Genomic DNA, 18,822 nt, shown 5'->3' on the forward strand with positions numbered 1-18,822 from the left:
GCCACACCTAGAGAAGAGGTTCTAAAATTTTTTTGAAACCCACCGGTTTCCATTCCATTCATCATTATTCTATTCTATTTTCTATTCCATTCCATTCTTTATTCTATTCTATTCCATTTTTCATTCTTCTATTCCATCCATTATTTTATTCTATCTTCTATTCCATTCCATTTTTCATTCTTTATTATTATTCATTATTCATTCTATTCTATTCCATTCCATTCTTCATTCTATTCTATTCCATTTTTCATTCCATTCTTCATTATTCTATTCTATTTTCTATTCCATTCCATTCTTCATTCTATTCTATTCCATCCATTATTCCATTCTATCTTCTATTCCATTCAATTTTTCATTCTTCATTATTATTCATTCTTCATTATTCTATTCTATTCTATTCCATTCCATTCTTCATTATTCTATTCTATTCCATTCCATTCCCTGGACCTCTTTGAGGCAACGCAGCCTTGTAGTGACTATTCTACAGTAGCCTACACCTGGTATTCTTCAAGTCCTACCAGATCTGCAGGACTCTGCCCTTGGAGAGGACCTTTGGCAGCAGGGACAACACAATGGCCCAAACTATGGGCAGATTTTCAACACTCTGGGCAGAAAACAGGAAAGAGCCGAGGGCGAGGGGAGTGAATTTTAAAAATTAGGCTACGCGCTTCAGCCCAGAAGACCGAATCTGGTACCGCTGTCTCTGTTTAATTTGTTGCCTTTTTTTCCTCCCCTCCCTGCAAAAAAGAAAAAGAAAAACTCAAACAAAACATTTGGCCCGAATCTCAAAATCCTTTCTTTGCTGAACAGTTCAACGTTGCTGTGCATTGAACCCTTTTTTTTTTTTGCTAAGCTTTCCTTGGTCACCACGGCAGCCAAGAAGGGCTGTTGCCACGCAACACAGGGAAAAAAAACACAACTCGGATCCCAGGGAAGGGCGTGCAAAAATCCAGGCGCTTTTTCTGACCTGTTTTGCACATTGGACGGTTCTGGGGTCGCCACAGCAAACGTTTGCAGTTATATGGTGGCGGGGGGGGGGGGAAACTGTCACCACCGACTGCATCGGTTTTTTTCCAACCAGGTGTGAGACGCACATCTGGACTGTTGCACCGGCTGAAGACTCGAGGCGTGCGGAGTGTGAATTTCTGCAGAAAATTGGGACAGGCTGAGCCTTCCCAAGGATGCCTCTTCCAAAGAAAAGAAAAGTGAAAAAAACAAGGAAGCAAAAGTCATCCACTCTAGGTAAAGTTCGGTGCAGCAATCTCAGGTTTGCAGTTTTTTCCCTTCCGTGGAAAGAATTATAACAAGAATACAAGGCAAACTTTTGCGCAGAGTAGGAGAAAATTAAATCAGAACTGATTTACCGTATTTTTCAGACTATAAGATGCACCGGTGTATATGATGCACCAAGATTTTGAAGAGGTAATTTTTTTTTTTTACAAAAACGTTTTCTTCCCTCCAGGAGTGCCCAGGAGCGCTCTGCAGGCCTCCAAAACACTCTGCACGCCCTATTTTTTGTGAAAAGGGGGCACGCAGAGAGTTTGAGAGATGTGCAAAGTGCTCCTGGGGGCCTGGAAGGGCAAAAATGCGACATGAAGGGGAGGGTGGTTTGGGAGGTGAAAAATGGGCCCATTTTTCGCAAAAACGGGGCATGCAGAGGGTGTGGGAGTGCTCCTAGGGGCTGGGGAGGACAAAAAACAGCCCGTTTTCCGTGAAAACAGACCTCGGTTGGGAGTGTTGTTTTTGTTTTTGCAAAAAAACGGGTGCACAGAGAGTTTGGAAGGCTTGCAGAATGCTCCTGGGGGCTTGGGAGGGCAAAATCAGCCCCGTTTTTGCGAAATATAAAATATTGCCCCCAACAATCTGCATCCTCATTTTACCCACCTCAGAAGGCTGGGTCAACCTTGAGCCTGGTGAGATTTGAACTGCCGAATTTCAGGCAGCCCGAGTCTCACCAGGCTGAAGGTTGACTCAGAAGTAGCCTGCAATAATGCACTCTAACCACTGTACCACCACAGCTTTAGCTTCTTTGGATGGTTTTTTTTTTTTTTGCCTTCTCTGGAGGCATGGAAATAGAGGGTGGGGGGTGTATCTAATGATTCTTCTTAACACTGGTATTTCCGTCTCTTGTTGTTATGTGTCCGACTGATGCTATGATTCTACGAAGTGCCTTCCTAAGCCTTTGTAAGGCTTCTAAAGTTGACTTCAACTAAATACCAAGCATAAGGACCTCAATATTTTTCCATTTCTTCAGCATTTGTTCTCATTCTTCCCTCCAGGTGAGGAGACACACAAAAAGGCATCGCCGGAGGCTGACGCACTGAAGCAGCACTTGGGTGAGGAGATCTTGAGAGTTGTGCACGAATGTGGAAAACGGGGAGAGCAATCGAGGTCGCTTCAGGAGTGGAGTATAGGATATATGGAACTTCTTCACTAGCCTAAGCCCCCTTCCTCCCCCGTTGGGAAACCAGTTTGGTATACAGGAAGTCCTCGACTTACAACTGTAATTGAGCCTGGATTTATGGTCATGCCAGTTGCTATGCAGGTCATCTCTCCTTCTTCTTCTTCTTCTCCTTCTTCTTCTTTCTCCTCTTCTTCTTCCTCCTCCTCCTTTCTTCTTCTTCTTCGAATGCCCCCATAATCCCTTATGGGATGGAGTCTGGGCAACTGAATGCAGCCAAGTGTTTTCTGGCCGGATGCCCTTCCTGTCACCAGTGCGGAGTTTCGTTCAGAAATATATTCACACTGCGCCCAGAGAGAGAAATATCTACCTCTACCTAGGATTGAACGCACATTTGTGATTGGGAGGTGAGAGCCCCACCTCTAGGCCACCGCGCCACTCATGCAGCCCATCGCAGGACCAACCCAATTTTACCACCTTTTCTGCAGCAAGCGGGGTGGCCATTCAGTGAATCCGTAGTCCACAATGGGTGATTTTTGCCAGAAACCAGAAGTAAAAATGCTGGCTTCCTGCCTGCAAAAAAATTAATAAATTTGGAAATTGCAGTCACATGACTATGGGATGCTGCAAACAGCTGTAAAATGCAACCTGGTTACTGAATGCAATCGCAATTATATGACCTCAGGTGAGGGTGACCGTCAGAAGGTCGAATCTCAGGTCATAAATAGCCCTGGGGAAATCCCTGATAACTTTGAACAGTCACTAAGCTACCAACTATCTGTAACAGTGACGCCATCAAGCTAGGAACTGGGAGATGGTGAGCTCTACAGTAGCCCTGCTACTGGGCACAACGCCAGCTGGATGCCCTTGAGCCAGCCACTCTCTCTCAGCCCTAGGAAGGAGGCAATGGCAAACCACTTCTGAGAAACCTTGCCAAGAAGACAGAACCAACCTGTCCAGACAGATTCTAAGAATTGGACACAATTGAAAGGAAGAGAAAAGAAATGCCCAATAAGGATGCCCAATAGTGAGATGGCTCCTGTCTCCTTTTGCCTTGCAGTTCTGCAGAGGGACCTGGCCAAGCAGGCAATGATTGACAGGGAAGGATTCAGACAGAGGCTGACAGAACTGGAGAGAGACCTGGAGGAAGCCAAGAAAGACAAAAAGGATATTTATGAAGGTTATTTGGGGGAGGTGGGCAGGAGGGACTGCTCCCTTGGGCATTGCTTGCAGAAACCAATTCTTTCCTTTCCCAGAAATGGGACTGGCAGTTGGGTGGGAAATGCCTTGGTAGCTTAGCTCTTTCATTCCTCTGGGGGATCCACTTGATCAGAATGTTTAGGGAAGCTCTCCTAAGAATGCACTGTCTGCTAAGAACAAGATCAAGAAATACGTAAAGATTTAGCGGAGTGGCTCTTTGAGTGTTTAAGATTGCCGATCCCTGATCTAGGGATTTAGGGGTAACTAAGGGTCTCCTCTTCCCTCTGACACCACTCCCGTTTCTTCATTTCAGAGATGATCCGTCAGTATCAGCAGTTTCAGCGCCAGGCCGACGGCCAGATTCAGCGTTTGGAGGCTGAAAAGCAGAACCTGAAAGAACAGCTGGGTATTTACACAAAACGTTGGCCTGGCAGAAGCTGAGATGGGCTGTGGCCTTTCAGAGCTGCTGTTTTAAGGACTGGGAGGAAATAAAAGAAGTAGCAGCAGCCACTTCCTTGCATCTTTTAAACCAGGGGTCTCCAACCTTGGCAACTTTAAGCCTGGCGGACTTCAACTCCCAGAATTCCCCAGCCAGCTATTCTGAAGCTATTTATGGCAAGATGATGATGATGATAAAGAAGAAGAAGAAGAAGAAGAAGAAGAAGAAGAAGAAGAAGAAGAAGAAGAAGAAGAAGAAGAAGAAGTAGAAGTAGTTGAAGTCCACAGGACTTAAAGTCGCCAAGGTTGAGGAACGCTGGTCTAGATGGATGGAGTTGCCTAGAGCAGAGTATCTCAAACTTAAGCAACTTTTAACATGTCTGGACTTCAACTCCCAGAATCCCCCAACCAGCTCTCAGCTCTCTTCCGCTTTCTCTCACCTCGATCTCTGTCCTCCTCCCCGGCCCCCAAACCCACCTCATTTGTCCTCAGCAGCTGCCTGCCAAAAAACCCTGCAGCGGAGCGAAGAGGAGCGAGCAAAGATGTCGGAGGAGAAGGACCAAGCTGTGGCTCGGATGCAACAGAAGGCTGAGGAGATGGAGAAGGAATGTGAAGGACTCCTTCACGTGAGTCGGGGATGGGAAGAGACATCCATTCTGGCCCCAGCCAAGAACATCAGGGGAGGAGACCAGATGTTCAGCATTGCTCATCACCAAAGTTTCAGGAAAGGGAGAGAGAGAGAGAAAGAGGTTAATCTTCTTACTATTGCGCATGTTAAACTATGCTCGATACTCTACATGCTTCTGTGGGTTATAGGTTGAGCATGACGATAGTCAAAATGATTGGGCAACGTTCTTCATCTCATCACCCTGTTCAAGCAGAGAAACTGGTTTGTTGGTTTGTTGGTTTTTTCAATGCACTCAGATCTTTCCTTCCATCACTTGGCCTGCCTGCTTGGACCACAAAGGATAGCTGTGTGCAGCAGCAGCCAAAAAAGCCAATGCAATCCCAGAGGGATACAATCAAGATCAAGGGGGGTACTAATACCACTCTATAAAGCCTTAGTAAGGCCACATCTAGAATCCTGCATCCAGTTTTGGTCCCCACACTATAAAAAAGAAGTTGAGACTCTAGAAAGAGTGCAGAGAAGAGCAACCAGGATGATATTAGGGGACTGGAGGCTAAAACATGAAGAACAGTTGCAGGAACTGGGCCTGGCTAGTCTAGGAAAGAGAGGACCAGGGGAGACAGGATAGCATCTTCCAATACTTGAGGGGCTGCCACAGAGAGGAGGGGGTCAAGCTATTCTCCAAAGCATCTGAAGGCCAGAAAAGGAATGATGGAGGTGAACTGACCAAGGAGAGATTCAACTTGGAAATAAGGAGGAATTTTCTGACCGTAAGAACAATCAACCAATGGAACAAAGTTGCCTTTGGAAGTTGTGGGAGCTTCATTACTTGACTTTCAAGAAGAGACTGGATTGCCATTGGTCAGAAATGTTGTAGGGTCTCCTGCTTGAGCGCGGGGTTGAACTAGATGACCTCCAAGGTCCCTTCCAACTCTGTTAATCTGCTGAAAAGTGGTGATTAATGCCTATAGGGAGCCTTCTGGAGAGCACCGAGGTCGTTTCAATGCCCCCCTTCTGGGTCCCCAAACCTCCCAAGACACTTTCAGAGGGGGAAGTTCTCAGGTAACATGATTGCAAATAAACCGGCGTGGATCTTTGTCTCTTCCCTCTGCCCTTTGAACATTCTCACTTCCTTTTAACAGGACAGCTTGGATCAGGTGCTTTCGAAACTACAAGCCACAAAACTGGGCTGGGAGACGGAGGCTGCCCTCATCCACACTGAATGTAAGAATACGCTAAAGGAGTTTGGACTGAACCCACTGGAGGTCTGAAGCAGCGGTCAAGCAGAGCAAAGGTCAGTCTCTGGAGGTTTCATGTTGGCACCAGTGGTGGGGTTCAAATTTTTTTACTACTGGTTCTGTGGGCGTGGCTTGGTGGGCATGACAGGGGAAGGATACTGCAAAATCTCCATTCCCTCCCCACTCCTGGGGAAGGATACTGCAAAATCCTCATTTCCTCCCTATTCCAGGGAAAGGATACTGCAAAATTCCCATTTCCTTCCTACTCCGGGGGAAGGTTACTACAAAAACCCCATTCCCTCCCCATCAGCTGGGACTCAGGAGACAGAGGGTGTGGGGCCAGTCAGAGGTGATATTTACCAGTTTTCCAAACTACTCAAAGTTTCTGCTACCGGTTCTCCAGAACTGCTCAGAACCTGCTGAATTTTAATTTCCTTAAAATGTACTTAGAAGGGAATATTTGTAGCTCATTGTTGAGCTGCCGTGCTCCTTGGTGCCCTCTGAGCTTGGTGGTTTCCTTGCAGACATTTTGTTACCAATCAGTCACATAGAGATAAGCACATCTACATACCAATCAGAAAACCCAGAAGGAACTGAGAGATCAAACCACCTCCTTGCCAGTAACCAACACCCAGATAAAAAGAGATTAACGTCAAGATTAACACTAGACCAACAATCAAGCCACAGACGACACCACAATAGGGAGCTACCGACTCACATAAACAAATTAACAGTATACAATAACCTAATCAAGGAACAACCTAGGCCACTCCCACCAACAGTGACAGGGCAAGCCACCTGTGTATAAACAGAAAGCAGACTCCCTCTCCCTTCTAGCACTGATGATGTTCCCTAGTTGGGTCATGAAATGTCTGCAAGAAAACAACCAAGCTCAGAGAGCACCGAGGATTCCAAACAATAAAATATTGTGTCAACATTGCTCAGCCACTCACCCAACACATGAAAACACCGTGTGGTTTATTTGAGCTGGTTTTAGTGTCATGTGTGAAGTTGGATACTGTTCTCCGTGCCTCGCGACAAACCCCTATTAAAGCAAACTGGTTTAGCATGACGGGTGAATCCAAACAATCCAGTCTTTAGGTGTGTGAAAAGTATTTTCCATTGTTAACAAACTCGTTCCTTAGGCAGCTCAAACGAACGAAGGAAGGAAGGAAATTCCCGATCACTCCGTCTGTCATCTCTTTCAGTTCTCGGTTTCGGAGCACACGAATTCCCATTTAACATAGCTGAGGTCCAAATCCTGAACTCATCAGAGCTTGGGCCAAGAACAGAAGATGCTGTGCATCTCCACTCAGAAAAAAAATCTTGGAGAGGGAGCTCTGAGATTGGAAGCTCATCCTCGCTCATCCTCTGCCTACATTCAGAGTCCGTTTTGTGCAAAATCGATGGCTTGATTGTCAGAAGAAGAAGAGAGGAAGTCCGGTGCTCGGTTTTATGGGTTCCAGTAGAGCGGGGCACGCCAGCCTTGGCGACTTGAAGACTTGTGGACTTCGATTCCCAGAATTCCCCAGCCAGCACAGGGAATTCTGGGAGTTGTCTGGCTGGCTGGGGAATTCTGGGAGCTGAAATCCACACGTTTTAAAGTTTTCAAGGATGGAGATCTTGCAATTGAGGGGATATTTTGACGGAGGGAAAAGGAGTTTGAAGGAAGTGGTCAACGGTCTTCACATTCACTGTTCCACTGGTGGGAATCATCTAGAGATGTTGCCACATCCAGAGCTTCTCTTCCACAAAATGCAATGAATGAGGGCTATCCTTGAAGTGCAATTATTTCCAGCGATCTTTTTTTGAATCTTACCCAAGGGAACTCCTCCAAGATGGCCTTGACTCATCGTATTCCATCTCTGCCCATGCTCTGCTTTGAATCTTCATCCCGCTTGCCAGGTTCTGCAGGAATCATTTGAGTCCAGACACGGAAGGCAGACGAGGGATTGAGAAAGCTGGTCTGGGGAGATGAGATCAATTTGCCACTCTGGAAGGATGTGCAAAGGTGCTCCCTTTTTCCCCATGGAGTCCAAGGAGCCGTCTCTAGAATGCCTGGCTGAACCCATCATGGCCCTGTGGGAAACAAAGAGAAGCCAGCTCACGTGTTCCATAGATGATCCCAGGAAAAGAAATGTAACACTGAACAAATCTCATATCAATGCCTTGTCCCCAAAACGCAAGAGGTGATGATGGGCTGGAGAAAGTCAAGTCATTGACTTCATGGAAAATCGAGACATATGAAGAACAGGTGGCAGGAATTGGCCTTGTCTAGTTTAATGAAAAGAACGACTAGGGGTGACATGATAGAACAGAATAGAATATAGAATACAGAATATAGAATACAGAATATAGAATGGAATGGAATGGAATGTAGAATATAGAATTTAGAATAGAATATAGAATATAGAATGGAATGGAATAAACATAGAATAGAATAGAATAGAATAGAATATGGAATGGAATAGAATGTAGAATATAGCATACAGAATATAGGATATAGAATATAGAATGGAATAGAACAGAATATAATATGGAATGGAATGGAATGGAATGGAATGGAATGGAATGGAATGGAATAATATAATATAATATAATATAATATAATATAATATAATATAATATAATATAATATAATATAATATAATATAATATAATATAATATAATAATAGATAGAATAGAATGGAATAGAATAGAATGTAGAATGGAATAGAACAGAACAGAACAGAATATAGAATAAAATATAGAATAGAATAGAATTCTTTATTGGCCAAGTGTGGTTGGGCACACAAGGAATTTGTCTTTGGTGCAGATGCTCTCAGTGTATATAAAAGGACAAGATACATTCGTGAAGAATCATAAGGGTACAGCACCATTCCAATATTTGAGGGGCTGCCACAAAAAAAAGGAGGATCAAGCTATTCTTCAAAGCACTGGAAGGCAGGGTGGAAACTAATCAAGGAGAGAAGCAACCTAGAACTAAGGAGAACCTTCCTGGAACTTCAGTGGAACAACTTGCCTCCAGGAGTTCTGGGTGCCCCAACGTTGGAGGTTTATAAAAAGAGATTGGACAACAGTTCACCTGAAATGGAATAGGGTTTTCTACTTGAACAGGGGCTGGGTTAGAAGACCTCCAAGGTCCCTTGCAATTCTGTTATTCTGTTCTAGGACTTCTTACCTCTCTGATGAAGGTCCATGGGGTAGGGTCAGGTTGGCCAGGTGGCGCTGTATTGCTCGAGAGTTGACAGTGATATGGTCTCAGAGGGGGCCAGCTCTGTTCCTGAAAGATGCCTGGAGAAGTAGAACCACGGGTGATCAGAAAGCTTGATGGGGAGTCTTCATCATCGTAGAAGACTAAAGGAGATACTCCAACCTGGAATGGAGACCCAAATCAAGAATTGGCCTATTATCAAGACCCCACTCAGTAAATTCCTCATACAAGCTAGATTTAAAATTCTGTTTTGTATCATGGGGCGAAATCAGATCTAACCCCTCTTACATACCCCACACTCTCATAAACACACTGTCCTCCTGCATCATTTTTGACCCCAGTTGACACGTCTTCTTGGAGAATCCTACTGGATTGTAGTTTAATGGAGACTGAGAGGGTTTCTTTGCTCTCCCACCTTGAATGTGGAAGAAATGCCACTCCAAGCAGTCTTTGAATTACAAGCATTTGAGTATCATCTGTTCAAAGTTGAAAAAAGTGACTTACTCACAATTGGTGCCACATCCCCACAGTCACATATCAAAATGTGGGTAACCAGCATGTAGTCTATGCAGATTCTCCATCAGCCAGGTTCTGGTGCTTTTTCGGGAGGCAACAAGATTTTCTTGTCTTTTCTTCGGAAGATGTTTCGCTTCTCCTCCAAGAAGCTTCTTCAGCTCTGACTGGATGGAGGGGAATGGAAGGATTTATATTCCTTGCTGGACACTTCCGTTTTTTTTATAACCTTCCATTCCCCACCATCCAGTCAGAGCTGAAGAAGCTTCTTGGATGAGAAGGGAAACGTCTTCGAAGAAAAACCAGAAAGTCCAGTTGCCTCTTGAAAAAAAAGCACCTTTGGGACAACCGTGACCTGGAGGACGGAGAATCTCCATAGATTTCACTTCCTTCCTTCCTTCCCCACCATCCTGTCAGAGCTGAAGAAGCTTCTTGGATGAAAAGCAAAACGTTTTCAAAGAAAAAACAAGAACATTCAGTTGCCTCTTGAAAAGAGGCAGCTTTGAGATGAGCAGCATGGATTTACAAGCTGGGGCTCATATGGTTGCCATTGGTGACTTCCTAGGAAGCGCCTGACAAGCCCAGAATGGGGGAAGCCAAATTCACTTAACAATTGTGCAACTCACTTAAGGGCTGCATCAATTCTCTCAACAACCCTGGAAAAACGGTCTTCAGGTCAGGCCCAACTCACAGTAATAACCAGTTTAGTCAGGGCTGGGATCCTACCAGTTTAACAACCGGTTTGCTGAGCGTGCCCTTCACTTCGCTGAGAACACATGCGCAGTTTAGAGAATATCACTCCCAGCTGATCTTCAGAGCTACCGGTTTGGTAGAATCCCACCCCTGAGTTTAATTAACCCAGAAAACTTTGGTTCCAATTCTGGTTACAGTTACGGGTAAGTTGAGGCAGGGGTGGGTTGCTCCCAGCATTAATGCTGGTTCGGGGCGCACAAAAAGTTTGCGCTTGCTTCGCTCGTGCGCACACCAGACACGCGCTCTGCACAAAAATAGGCACCAAACTTTAGAAAAAGAAACAGATTAAATTTGTGCGATTGCAATTGTTCTGAGCATGCGCAGAACCGAAAATCACGATGGCGGCCCTGTAGGGGAATCAGTTTGGGGGTGTGGAAGGCCTGGGTCACTGTCGGTTCCAGTGACCCAGGCTGCCAAACCACTACCAGTCCGAACCTGTAGGAACCCACCTCCGAGTTGAGGGCTACCTGTATTGAAGTAGATCGCTTAGAGGCTATCTGGAAGCAGAATTCCAAATAGGGTTTTGCTTGTTATTATCCTCCAACTTCTCCTCTTTCTGGCAGGAGTCGATAGAAGAGTACCTACCATATTGTAGAACTTGCTTCCTTCCGAGTCGATGACCAAGAGAGTCACCCGCTGCTTGTCGGAACGGATCCTCGACACCACTTCCTGATGTTCAAGGTCTTCGACAATCTCGCCGTTCACCGCCAACAGACAGTCGCCTTCTCTCATCCCCGCCTTTTCCGCAGGTAGCCCCGCATCCAGGTCTCTCAAAAATTGGGCTGCAGGTCAAAGATAGAAGAGACAGAACGGCCTATGCTTGAAATTATTCCAACCAATTCTCCTGGAGGGGCAGATGTAGCTGAGAACATCCAGGCCCTCGGTTCTGAATTTCCTCCAGGATTCAGCTCTGACCCCTCTCACCTCTCTTCCCTGAGCTACACTTTTCTTCTTTCATCAAGAACCCGTATCCGTCTTCTCCTCGCGTCATCTGAAGCTTCGTCACTTGGAACGGAACCCAAGAGGCGTCGGCCAGGGCCGCTGTAACCTTAACACCCCACTGTCGGTACGCTTCTTCCGACCGGCTGTCCATCACCAGGAGCCCCATGGGACTGCTGCTCTGTTTGAGCTAAATCCGAATCGGAGCAAGAGAGAGAAAAGACAACAATGACCGACGGCGATGACCAAATGTTGGCACAATTCAAAGGACCAGTTCTAGAGAGGGTTGGAAAATTATTTGGCCATGAAGGGTGTCAGAGTTTTGGAAGCGTGACTGACTATTATTATGAGATAAACCCAGGAGCAAAACACAGCACACAGCACACAGAGCCCAATTAATAGTGGTTTATATATACATATATACAGACATACACATAGTAGATAAATCACTTATCTCTCAGCTACGGACACAAGGAGAGAAATGAAATCCATGATGAATGAGAGATGCCCTCTAATGGCCACCTATATATTACACCTCTTAAACGAGCAAAAGACTTGTGTGGACCCCACCAGAGTCTTAAATTGTCTATACCCATAATGCTGATTCATCCCCATTGCATCAGTTTACAGTTTACAGTTTACAGATTACAACCTTACATCAGTTGGCAGCTATTAAATCCTCAGTACTTAACAAAGGGATAAGGGGCTGAGTAAAAAACACCAAAGGATGGCCAGAGTAAAGTTTTGGGACTGAAAGCGCTCTCTTTAGTCCAGAATAATTGACTTTGTCCAGCCAAGATAGAGGAATTACTCACTCCTTTCTGTGGTGCAGAGGAAACCAAGCAGAGGAAAGTTTTATGGAGTTGGAAGACCTTCCACAACCAGATATGGAGGCCATGTGGCCCACAATACATACTGGGTGATCTCCAACTATGAGGGGAGACTTGGTTGTACCCTGAGCTATGAGCCTCCTTTTGGTGGGAAATTCTAACCTCCATCAAAAAGGCACGGTGAAATTGAACGCAAGAGACTGGCAGCTAATCTCAAAGAACGTTGCGTTGCTAGAACCTTTTGGTTGAGTTGTGCAGTCGTCCAGTTCTTAACACTGACGCCGTTGAGTTCCACCAGCCAGGAACCGTGAGACACCCCTGCTTTATGAGCTGGTCCATCCTGCAGCACGGAGAGCTGGAATACGCCGGTCACACCTGCACAGGAGGACCACAACATCGAGAGGAAGCCTTGTGAAGGAAGAAAATTTGCACCCTCGAAAACAACCTAGGCTTCCCTAGGTAGCTTCCCTCTACCAGGAAATCTGCTCTCAACCACCTTCTTCCTCTTTCTCTAGAGGAGAGGAATTCTTCACTCAATTCTTTAGTGGAGTAGAAGAACAAGTTGCAGAAATGTAAACAAAGGCTTTTAGTGAACTCTTGGTTTACCCAACCTGGGCTTTCTTGAGCAAACCACAATGGATTTGCTCAACAGAGTGAGACAAATAAATCATGTTTTGTATGCTACAAAAACTGGGCTTTATTGCTGATTCCCCACCACGCTCTTCAATATATTGTAAATATACATTACATGGTTTATTATATACAGTCTAACCATAGATTATATGGTGTAACCATACATAATATGAACATATAATACAATATGGTATAATATATATTGTTCAATATAATGTAGCCATATATATACTGTATACACACACACACACACACAGAGAGAGAGACACACACACCAGATGTTACGGTTTTCTGCTTTTTGCTGTAAACCACCAAGTGTCACTCTGAGATGATAAGGGCAGAACCTTAGAAATTGGATAGATAGATAGATAGATAGATAGATAGATAGATAGATAGATAGATAGATAGATAGATAGATAGATAGATAGATGAGAGAGAGAGAGAGATGTAAATAGATAGATGGATGGAAATAGACATAGAAATGTAGGTAGACAGACAGACAAACTTGCAAGGATAGATGGATGGATGGAGATAGACAGATGTAGAAAGGTAGATAGATGGATGGATGGATGGATGGATGGATGGTGAGAGAGAGAGGTAGGTAGGTAGGTAGAAAGAGAGAGTTGGAGAGAGAGAGAAAGAGAGAGAGAGAGAAATGGATGATAGGTAGACAGACAGATAGACATTCAAGACAGCTAATATAAGCAATGAGCAGAAGTGACTCCTGCCGCTACCTTCTGGAGCTGACACGCTGAACCCCAAACCGCTGGAGCCTTTGGGAAGGCAGCACAGGCGTGGCCTGCTGTATCTGGACAAGAGCTGGTTGAGATCCCGATTGAGGGCTTTGGCTACTTCGTAGGTGTTCCCTTCCAGGAGAGTGAGCAGGACCTGCTTTGAGCTACTCTTGATCTTCCAGATCACCTGGAAATGAGACAAGGGGTGGGGGGTGGGGGGAGAGAAAGAGACAAAGCAAACGTCAGCAACTGGAGAACCTATTCCAATATTTCATCCCAGCGTTCTCGCCATGTACAACAGGGTTTGACAACCTCAGTCACTTTTCAAGACATGTGGATTTCAAATGCTTTGAGCCAGTATGGACACCATCTAGTTCCAGGGTCTCCAGTAAACAGTAACGGAGTTGGAAGGGACCTTGGAGGTCATCTAGTCCAAACACGCCCCCCCCGCCCCGCTCATGCAGGGGAACTGCACTAGGGATTTGAATCGTTGAACTGCCAACCTTTCTGATCGGCAAGCTCAGTGTTTTAGCCACCGAGCCACCTAGTCAGGCTCATCTAAACAGAAATATTGATTAACTCATCAAATCAGAAATATTGCCGTAGTCAACTTCATCTGTCTAGATCCGGGGTCTCCAAACCTGACCGCTTTTAAGACTTGTGGGCTTCAACTCCCACATTCTGAGAGTAGAAGTCCACAAGTCTTAAAGTAGCCAAGTTTAAAGACCACGGATCTAGACTGATGAAGTTCACTACGGCAATATTTCTCAACCTTAAGCCACTTTAAGACACGTGGACTTCAACTCCCATAATTCCCTGGCCAGCATTGCATTGAACTCCGTGCGTCTTCAAAGTGACCCAAGGTTGAGAAGCTGTTCGTTTGTGAGACTTTGTTTAACTTTGTAAATGTGTGCCCAACGGCTGGGTCACTCAATATGCCCAGGTCAGGCAGGAGTCAATCCATCAAAACCTTACCCGAAGATATCCCATGCCTTCAACGTTAACTCCGTTGACCTCAAGGATTCGGTCTCCATCCCGAAGGCCTTTACGGTAAGCCAGCCCTCCGGGTGTCACCTTCCGCACAACAGGACACATCCCTCCGGCTTCCTGGCACAACGAGAAGCCGAGGTTGTCACCAACTTCTTTCTTTAGTAAACAGAAACGTATCTGGGAAGCCCCTTCTGGCTCTGAGGAGGATAAAAAGGACGTCTCTTTTCAAACTGGTTTATGAAATTCCACCGATCTTTCCTTAGAACAGAAGAACAGGGTTGGAAGGGACCTTGGAGGTCTTCTAGTCCAACCCGCTGCTTAGGCAGGAAACCCTACACCACTTCATACATTGGCTGGGGAGAGGGGGGGCACCCGTGTATTGGGAAGACTGAATACGGAGAAAAAAGGCTGAGAGGAGAGGCTCCCAAGATCTTTAAATCATGCAGAGGTTACGGGGGAGGCTATCTGTAGGCAGGGATCTTTGGCCTGCCACACTTTCTATTATTCTACTATGCATTTTCTATGGTGGGAAAATGGGAGGGGGGATTGTATGGAGTTAGATGCTATGTAGCCATAACAAAATTCTTTCTAGAAAGCCAAGGTCATCCTTTGTCTCTGCACCTCTACATCTGACCGGAACTGGATGGGTGGAAGCTGCCAGCGTGGCAGTGGGAGATTGGACCATGGGATGGGCTTGTGGGTGTGAGGGCAAGATCTTGAACTTTCAACTGGGTGGGGGAAACCGGGAAGCTTTCAGATTTGGGTTTTCCCAGATGTGCCAACATGGCTCTCTTCATCAATTGGAACTTTGAGGAATCCTTTGCCTTGGACTCTGATTTACTTTTGGATGCTATTTGGAACCCTGACATCCTGTCTAGTCAGGATGTTGACAGTGCTCACAACTTGGTCGTGGCATTTGCAAAGAACTTGGAAGGGAACTCGGCTTAACCCTGGTTGAGAAGGAAGCAGGGAGGAAGAAGAGGCAGAAGAATGTTGTCTGATGGAAAAGTTTGGGCAACCTGCTTGCCAAATAGCCTCGGGAAAACACCAGCCTTTCCTTTACCACCCACAAGCTGCCAACGCCAGCCCTCTCGTTACCGGAATCCTCTGCCAATGATAAGGCGGGATTATCGATTCCTTCTTTCGGGTTAAATTCAAATTTCCTGCAAGAGAGGAAGTAGAAAAAGGTGCATCTCAAAGGTTGAGAAATAGGAGTTTACAGGATAGGGTCTAAAAAGTCGAGATGGTGGCCACAGCGATGCCATCAAAGCTCTACCTGCGCATGCCCGAACCAGTAGTAAAAATATTGGCAACCCACCCCTGGGGCAAATGTGATTGGACACACGGGTACCTACAAACAGCAAGTAAGAGGTCCTAGGTCAGATCTACTAGAGAGGTTTTCATTGAGGCTGCCATCCATGGCACCATCTTCAATGGATGGCTTTAAGCTTGGCCAACCCTCAACCCATCCCCTCCACTTGTTTATGCAAACTGGCCCATGTGCCCAGTTGGGATGTGTGAAACTGCACATGGCGGGGGGGGGGGGGGAAGAGGGAGAAAGAAATGTTGGTGGGTCTGCTGGTTTTGCCTGTCCCTGCCCTCCCCCTCCCCCCCCCAGCTTGGCACTTACATGGTTGACTCCGGAGTGTCCTGGAGCCCTGTAAAAGCAAGGACTGAGTATGAGCCAGGGTCTGTCTCATATAAGCACAGAGACCCTCCCCCCCAATACCCCTCCCTCCTGGTTCCGGGTCAGATATATTCATTTTGCTTTGGGAGGAGATTCAGGGGTATTTTGCAGTTTTACTGTAATTCCACAGAATCATTGACTGGCTGCATCCACAATGAACCACACCCTACAGCTGGGTTTGGGCTAAGGCTGGCTGAGCGGTGTGATCCAGGCTGCAACTGTCATCCGGGTCCTGGTTATCCCAAAGGTGCTTTTTTTTTCCAAGAGGCAGCTGGACTTTCTGGTTTTTTTCTTGGAAGACGTTTCGCTTCTCATCCAAGAAGCTTCTTCAGCTCCGACTGGATGGTGGGGAATGGAAGGATGTAGGCTCCTTGCAGACGGCTGGATATTTGCATCCTTTTAGAGGGTTGTTGAGGCCACTTGGAGATTTATCTGTGTCCTCAGGGACACCTGAGTGGTGCAAATGGGTGTGTAGTCGTCTGCAAGGAGTATAAATCATTCCATTCCCCACCATCCAGTGGAGAGATTCAACCTGGAAATAAGGAGAAATTTCTGGACAGAGAGAACAATGAATCAGTGGAACAGACGTTGCCTCCAGAAGTTGTAAATGCTCCAACACTGGAAGTTTTAAAGAAAAGATTGGATAACCATTTGTCTGAAGTGGTGTAAGGTTTCCTACCTAAGCAGGGGGTTGGACTAGTAGACCTCCAAGGTCCCTTCCAACTCTGTTATTCTATTTCTATTCTACTTCAGACAAGTGCCTGTCCAATCTTAAAATCCTCTTGGGATGGAGCACCAACAAACTTCTGAAGCCTGGTGGAACCAACAGCATCCAAGGCTACAGAAAGCAGACTTACACCGTTTCCAACTTTGTTCAGCAAAGTCATAAAACAAAGTCCCAGGGATCAGAACTAAGTCCAAAGACCGAGGTTTCCTCCTCAAGATCATCCCATTGGCATTATTCCTGAGTTTCAGACAACAACAACAACAACAACAGACCCAATTAATCCTAAAGCAGGGGTCTCCAACCCTGGTAACTTTGAGACTTGTGGACTTCAACTCCCAGAGTTCCTCAGCTGGCTGAGGAACTCTGGAAGTTGAAGCCCACAAGTCTCAAAGTTGCCAGGGTTGGAGACCCCTGCCCTAAAAAGCACATTTTTGGGTCCGGGAACCCCGTGTTGAATTTCAATCTCTTTTTAGAAGTGGCTTTCAGCGCTACCAAATGGACAGGAGGTCCATAGGCCCAGGGAAGTTACCCAGAGTGGGGAGCAAAGAGGATTGACTACCTGAACAGGATTCTCCTCCAGGTCTCTTTTAACTGGATAGATTCAAGCTGCGAAAACCAGGTGGGTTTTTGCAGCACGCTTGTTGTGCTTCACGGTTCAAAGATTACCGATGTGGCAAGAGCATTAATGCTGGGCCAGATAGTCATCTCTTCCTCCACCCTATTAAGCAAAACAAAACTAGGTGGAGAAGGGTTGAACCGATGAGAGCAGGAAATTTATTCCCGGATTTAATTTATGCCATGGTTGTTACGCGATTGACAACAGCTGCACAGGGAGGAGGGGAGGCCGGTGGGAAACCTAGGGGCCACTTTAGCTGGGCTTGGGGTTTAAGGACCAGAAATTAAATGTCTACCTTCTTGGGGGGGGGGGCTACCAGAAGGAAAAAAACTCAGGGTAAACCGCTCCAAACTCGATTGCGGAAAATACGTCTTGGACTACCGAGAACTACGCCAAGGAAGGTCTGACCTAAGAGTAGTACACAAAATTATCTGCTACAACGTCCTACCTGTCAACGACTACTTCAGCTTCAACCTCAATAATACACGGGCAAACAGTAGATACAAACTCAAGGTAAACCACTCCAAACTCAACTGCAGAAAATACGACTTCAGCAACAGAGTGGTCAACGCCTGGAATGCCCTACCTGATTCTGTGGTTTCTTCCCCAAACCCCAAAATCTTTAACCTTAGACTGTCTACTGTTGACCTCACCCCATTCCTAAGAGGTCCGTAAAGGGGGCATGCATAAGCTCACCAGCGTGCCTACCATCCCTGTCCTACTGTCCCCATTTATTCGTACCCATTTCCTTTGTCCATGACCATGTTTATACTTACACCTGTCATCTCGTGCATGTTCGACAAATTAAATAAATAAAGAGATAAATAAAATCCTGGCAGAAAATCTCTTTCTGAGTTTCGACTCCTTCCGATTTAAAGATCTCTTAGAAGAAGGGATTTAAATTAAAAAAAAACTTGCTCGACCTCAAGTCACAAAGAATAAGAGTTGGTTATGAATGCCTTCAAACAGCAGGGCTGTTTTCAATCCAGGAACAAGCTCAGAGGCAGAAAACGAACGAGAAAAAGGTGCATTCCCCGGAACTTTTGGAAAGGGTGGTAGATATTCATGGGCACCGCTTGGTAACTCTCTGGGTCCTTCACCCTCTAAGTAAGAAATTCAGCCCTGCAACTTTAGGGGCCCCTCTCTGCTGCCCACTTACCCGTTTTCTGCTTCATGTCTGCTCCCTCTCTGAAGTCCAAGGTCCAGAGGCGAGGTGGCCACTTAACCTGAGACGTTTAATATTTAAACAGCCCAACAATCTTTTCCTTAACGTCGCTTCC

General features: G+C 45.9%; 2 protein-coding genes across 8 annotated transcripts; one reads left to right on the forward strand and one right to left on the reverse strand.

Moving 5' to 3' along the window:
* The first annotated feature begins 925 nt into the window (after positions 1–925).
* DRC12 (dynein regulatory complex subunit 12 homolog) lies at positions 926–11,086 on the forward strand. 5 transcript variants are annotated; one of them, XR_014176067.1, is made up of 7 exons: positions 926–1,242; positions 2,280–2,336; positions 3,462–3,581; positions 3,915–4,007; positions 4,532–4,665; positions 5,815–5,961; positions 10,950–11,086. XR_014176067.1 is itself a non-coding variant. In XM_081961123.1 (7 exons), exons 1-6 carry the CDS (start codon positions 1,182–1,184, stop codon positions 5,936–5,938), a joined length of 594 nt encoding a protein of 197 aa, XP_081817249.1. In that variant the 5' UTR covers positions 926–1,181; the 3' UTR covers positions 5,939–5,961; positions 10,950–11,086. The 5 variants fall into 5 exon arrangements, 3 of the variants coding, with proteins under 3 accessions (XP_081817249.1, XP_081817251.1, XP_081817250.1); XR_014176068.1 differs by lacking the exon at positions 10,950–11,086 and adding an exon at positions 7,055–7,181; XM_081961123.1 differs by having other exon boundaries at positions 5,810–5,961.
* NHERF4 (NHERF family PDZ scaffold protein 4) lies at positions 7,862–17,832 on the reverse strand. 3 transcript variants are annotated; one of them, XM_081961117.1, is made up of 10 exons: positions 17,486–17,832; positions 16,143–16,170; positions 15,611–15,675; positions 14,498–14,709; positions 13,523–13,709; positions 12,394–12,530; positions 11,311–11,515; positions 10,972–11,168; positions 9,088–9,282; positions 7,862–7,984 (listed from the first exon to the last, which is right to left on the reverse strand). In XM_081961117.1, coding segments are annotated over exons 2-10 (1,230 nt in total). In that variant the 5' UTR covers positions 16,145–16,170; positions 17,486–17,832; the 3' UTR covers positions 7,862–7,954. The 3 variants fall into 3 exon arrangements, 2 of the variants coding, with proteins under 2 accessions (XP_081817243.1, XP_081817242.1); XR_014176066.1 differs by lacking the exon at positions 17,486–17,832 and having other exon boundaries at positions 9,088–9,200; positions 16,143–16,254; XM_081961116.1 differs by lacking the exon at positions 17,486–17,832 and having other exon boundaries at positions 16,143–16,254.
* Positions 17,833–18,822: the final 990 nt, after the last annotated feature.

Source organism: Natrix helvetica (assembly GCF_964273705.1).
Source record: "Natrix helvetica genome assembly, chromosome: 8".
Lineage (NCBI taxonomy): Eukaryota > Metazoa > Chordata > Lepidosauria > Squamata > Natricidae > Natrix > Natrix helvetica.

Bases quoted from the DNA above. Each gene is read 5' to 3' on its own strand.
- DRC12 (XM_081961123.1), top strand. From the start codon at position 1,182: ATGCCTCTTCCAAAGAAAAGAAAAGTGAAAAAAACAAGGAAGCAAAAG. The intron at 1,243-2,279 runs GTAAAGTTCGGT...TCTTCCCTCCAG, and splicing joins GCAAAAGTCATCCACTCTAG to GTGAGGAGACACACAAAAAG. The intron at 2,337-3,461 runs GTGAGGAGATCT...TTTGCCTTGCAG, and splicing joins CGCACTGAAGCAGCACTTGG to TTCTGCAGAGGGACCTGGCC.
- NHERF4 (XM_081961117.1), bottom strand. The intron at 11,169-11,310 runs GTGAGAGGGGTC...TTTGACCTGCAG, and splicing joins GTGTAGCTCAGGGAAGAGAG to CCCAATTTTTGAGAGACCTG. The intron at 7,985-9,087 runs GTAAGAAGTCCT...TGTTTCCCACAG, and splicing joins CATGGACCTTCATCAGAGAG to GGCCATGATGGGTTCAGCCA.